The following is a 4,291-nucleotide window of genomic DNA, read 5'->3' on the forward strand; positions in this document are numbered from 1 at the left end:
ATTTAAAAGATACACTTGTCATTTTTAGTAACTTATCAACCCCACCATCTAATTAAATAATACATCTAATTTACCCTATGACCCACCATCCTATTAAACAAATAATTTCAGTAACCTATCCCACCTCCCACCCCCCCCCCCCCAAACGGCATGGTCCCCACTTATTTATTTATTAAAAATCTACCCAACCCCACTTGCTTTATTATTTTATTTCATTCCTTTATTCTTCTTAATACCCGTGCCCGGCCAAGTGTATCCCTTAAATAAATACGGAGGGAGTAACAGTCTACCACGTAATACCTAATAAATTAATAAGTCAATTAAATTGCGTAAATTATATGTCGGTCACACCGGAGCGATTATTAAAAATCGGATGGAATACTTTTGAAAAAAATATATTAATCCGTGTAGGAACATGCAATGTATTTAATTTTTAATTAAAATTAAGATAAGAAAAGAAATAAAGGAAAATGATAGTGTAGGAACATAATATGACTAGATCCATAGAAATAAATGACTGAAAAACAATATTGTCAAGGCAAGCTAGCTCTACTAAAACTCCAAAATTCTTGGGTAACCCTTCTGTGAGCTTACGTCCAAATTTTTTGAACAAGTAAAGAAAAGAATTCTCCCACAACATTAAAATTATTATATATACTCCACCTCTTCTCTATTCTTCTCTCCCCTTTCTTCCTTCCTTCCCCCACACACACCCCCCAAACACCTTCTTATTCTCCCTCCTCTTTTTCGTTTTTTTAAAAAAATGAAGTTATTTGGTTATACAATAAGTACCCTCCTCCATGTTTTGTTTGTTCTCTCTTTCTCCATTTCAGGTAATCCTAGTTAGGTTCTCAATTCCCTATTATTACACTTTCTTTATTATTAATATATTTTCGCATATTAATTAAATGAATTGTTGGTTGTTAACGTACTGTACGTTTCAGGAATGGTTTCGTCTCTAGGAATAAACTACGGGCAAGTAGCTAACAATCTACCCCCGCCGGCAACAGTTTTATCCCTAATGACATCAGTGAGGCTTACCAAGGCAAGAATCTACGATACGAATCCTCAAGTATTAACAACGTTCGCTAACTCTGGTGTTGAACTTATTGTAACGGTGGAGAATAACATGTTAGTAACCCTGATGAACCCTCAACAAGCTCTTCAATGGGTTACTAGTCATATTAAACCCTATTACCCGGCCACCAATATTACCGGTATATCGGTTGGAAACGAGGTTTTTACCGATGGTGACACTTCGTTAACCAACTACGTTGTACCAGCAATGGTTAGTGTACATGCGGCGCTTGTTCAACTCGGCCTCAGCTCGTTTATCCAAGTTTTTTCGCCTACATCAGCAGGAGTCCTACAAGAATCTTACCCGCCATCTGCCGGGGCTTTCAAGCCTGAATTAACAGGAGTACTCACCCAATTTTTGCGCTTCTTACAAACTACTAATTCACCCTTTTGGGTTAACGCGTACCCTTATTTTGCTTACAAGGATGACCCCACCCGTATCCAACTGGACTATGTTTTATTCAACCCGAACGCTGGAATGGTTGATCCATACACAAAACTGCATTATGACAACATGTTATATGCTCAAGTTGATGCAGTTATTTTTGCCCTTTGGCGGTTGGGTCACGGTGGGTTGGATGTGAGAGTTTCCGAAACTGGGTGGCCTTCAATGGGTGACACAAATGAGATAGGGGCAACAGTACAAAATGCAGCAACTTATAACAAGAATTTGTTAACAAGGCAAATGGCTCATGAGGGAACTCCTTTGAGACCAAATAATAGGCTTGAAGTTTATGTGTTTGCTCTATTCAATGAAGATTTGAAGCCTGGTCCCACTTCTGAAAGACATTATGGCTTGTTTCAGCCTGATGGTACAATGGCTTACAATGTTGGTCTAACTTCTTTAGCTAATCATGAACATTCTTCTAAACCTTCTACATCCATCTCTTTGACATCTTCTGCCTCTAAGGTAAAACATTCTTCTCTATTCTAATTATTTCTCTACATTTCTTAAATGTCTTGATTCATTAAATCATAGATTCATTGCTTCTTTAGGAAATCTAACTTAGAAGTACGTTATTAATTTATTTTAACTTGCTATCCAAGGAAATGTCACCAAGTTAATTTTAAGAGAACCAACACAAAGATATAGTAAATCCATTAGCGGAAACTTTGAGAGGATAAAATTACGGGGTTGTTTTTCCAGATATCATATATGTGAATGCACATATCTGCTAAAAGACAAATAACTAAAAGACAAAAAAAAAGTATCATTTATGTTAACAAGAGTACCACTCTGTAAAAACAAGATTATCATTCAATTTCTTTTTTGTCTTTTTTCCTATTTTGTCTTTTGCTATGATATGCATTTGTAAGCACATATCTGATATCCGAAAATATTTCATCTAAAATGACTGGGTATATAAGTGGGTATGAACTCAACTTTTTTAAAAAAATGACTAAATAAAAACGTTATGTTAAAATTGCAATTAATAAGGGACAAAGAGAGTAAGAAACTGAGCCAAGTAATTAACAAAGGAAGCACCGTCCATATTGTAAGCAATGATGGACGAAGTAGGTATAATGCACAACAATGATGCATGGACACTAAACTCTATACATATAATTGTTATGTTATTTGTTAACAAACATGATTACAGTAGCATGATCATGAAATAGTGATATGCATATTCTATCTAATTTTTTATTTTTTTGTCTTTTACCTTAAATTATTTTCCTAAAAGACACATTTTCACCTATTCACGTGATTTGTTATACAGGAAACGTTTAAGGGATATCAATGCTTGGTTTATTGGATGTATGTAGTTTTGCTCGCTTTCCAAGTTTTAATGAGAAGACCAACATAACAAGTTCATCTTCGATAATTCAAGGCAAGATTATGTGTAAATATCTGAAATTTTATTCTGTACCAAATTCATCGTATAGCTAGCTAGGTCGTGTCCTGTCACTACATGAAAAAAAAGGCAAAATCAGGATTTTAAATTCGGGATATCAACATTCGGCACAGTTAATTGAAGGTGATGAAGAGATTTCAAGATAATATTTCTTAGAGATTTACAAATTAATTGGCTTGAAAAAGTTGGTTTCTTTTTCACCAACTTTTTACAAGCTTGGACAACACAAGGAAAAACAGCTCCAGGATACGATCAAAAAATTGAAGAATGCACCCCATGTTCTTTTAAAATCAGAACAACCAGATTATGATGGGTGTCTTTGTTGGGCATAGTCAAGCACCTTTACTTACTTTATGGGGTCAAATATTTCCCTTATCCGTATTTCTTCGAAAAAACATTCTTTTTTATTTTATATATGTAGGATGTATGATTCACCCCATATTAAGTCACTAGTCAAACAAATGTACTATTGAATTACAAAACATTTTATTGGGTGGGGTTATGTAAACACCGGATTCGTGTATTCATAAAGAACATAAGATTTAATCAGTCGGGTTCATATAAAAATTAGCTTTTTATTACACTTATTTTATTAAATTTAGGGTGACTAATTATGTTGTACAAATATACGAGTTATCTTGTAATTATTTTTATGATGCGGGACAAAAGTATTATTTTGCACCCAAATGTAATATATTGTTGTATTGTACATATAAAATTTGTTGAATTAAATATAAGTAAAGGCAATTCTTTTGTTCCAATTGATTTGAATCAAATTGTATCTTCACTTTTAGGACGTGGAATCCATGAGAGTGAATTAATTAACGCCACAAAAGTTTGAAAAGTTTGTTCTTTTCAACGTATTTAGATATTGTAATTCTAAGAATATACTTGGTTTGCGTTAAATTAGGAATTAATTACAATTAACATGACATAATAAAGTAAAAAAAGTTTGGACCTTTGACGGCCTTAACTTTATTCTTTAATCTGGCTAAAACCCGTCAGCATTAGCTAACTTTTATGAAAGAAGCTTTTGATAACTGCTGCTTTAAGAAAACCAAGGACTGTGAATGATCTCATATTCATCACACTATGATGAGGATTGATGGATTGTTTTATGTACATCCCACATCAGCCAACGTGGTGCACATGCAACCAGGCTAACATTTTTATGTCGACCTACTTCCAATCACTACAAGAATTTGTATCTTTAACGACAACCTAATTACGACGGGTCAAAAATCCCGTCGCAAAAGCCTTTTGCGACGGGGCTAAGAATCAAACAATGACGGGAATCAGCGCGTCTCCTATGAGACCAGTCACACCATCAACTTGATCGTGTGACGAGCGCGAAACCA

The 4,291-nt window shown here is 34.6% G+C and overlaps 1 protein-coding gene across 1 annotated transcript; it reads left to right on the forward strand.

Moving 5' to 3' along the window:
• Positions 1 to 592: 592 nt before the first annotated feature.
• Positions 593 to 3,674, forward strand: LOC110777480 (glucan endo-1,3-beta-glucosidase 11). The gene is made up of 3 exons (XM_021982087.2): positions 593 to 833; positions 945 to 1,987; positions 2,799 to 3,674. The coding sequence occupies exons 1-3, from the start codon at positions 764 to 766 to the stop codon at positions 2,883 to 2,885; spliced, it is 1,200 nt and encodes a 399-aa protein (XP_021837779.1). The 5' UTR covers positions 593 to 763; the 3' UTR covers positions 2,886 to 3,674.
• The last annotated feature ends 617 nt before the right edge of the window (positions 3,675 to 4,291 follow it).

Source organism: Spinacia oleracea, chromosome 5 (assembly GCF_020520425.1).
Source record: "Spinacia oleracea cultivar Varoflay chromosome 5, BTI_SOV_V1, whole genome shotgun sequence".
In the NCBI taxonomy this organism is placed as follows: Eukaryota; Viridiplantae; Streptophyta; class Magnoliopsida; order Caryophyllales; family Amaranthaceae; genus Spinacia; species Spinacia oleracea.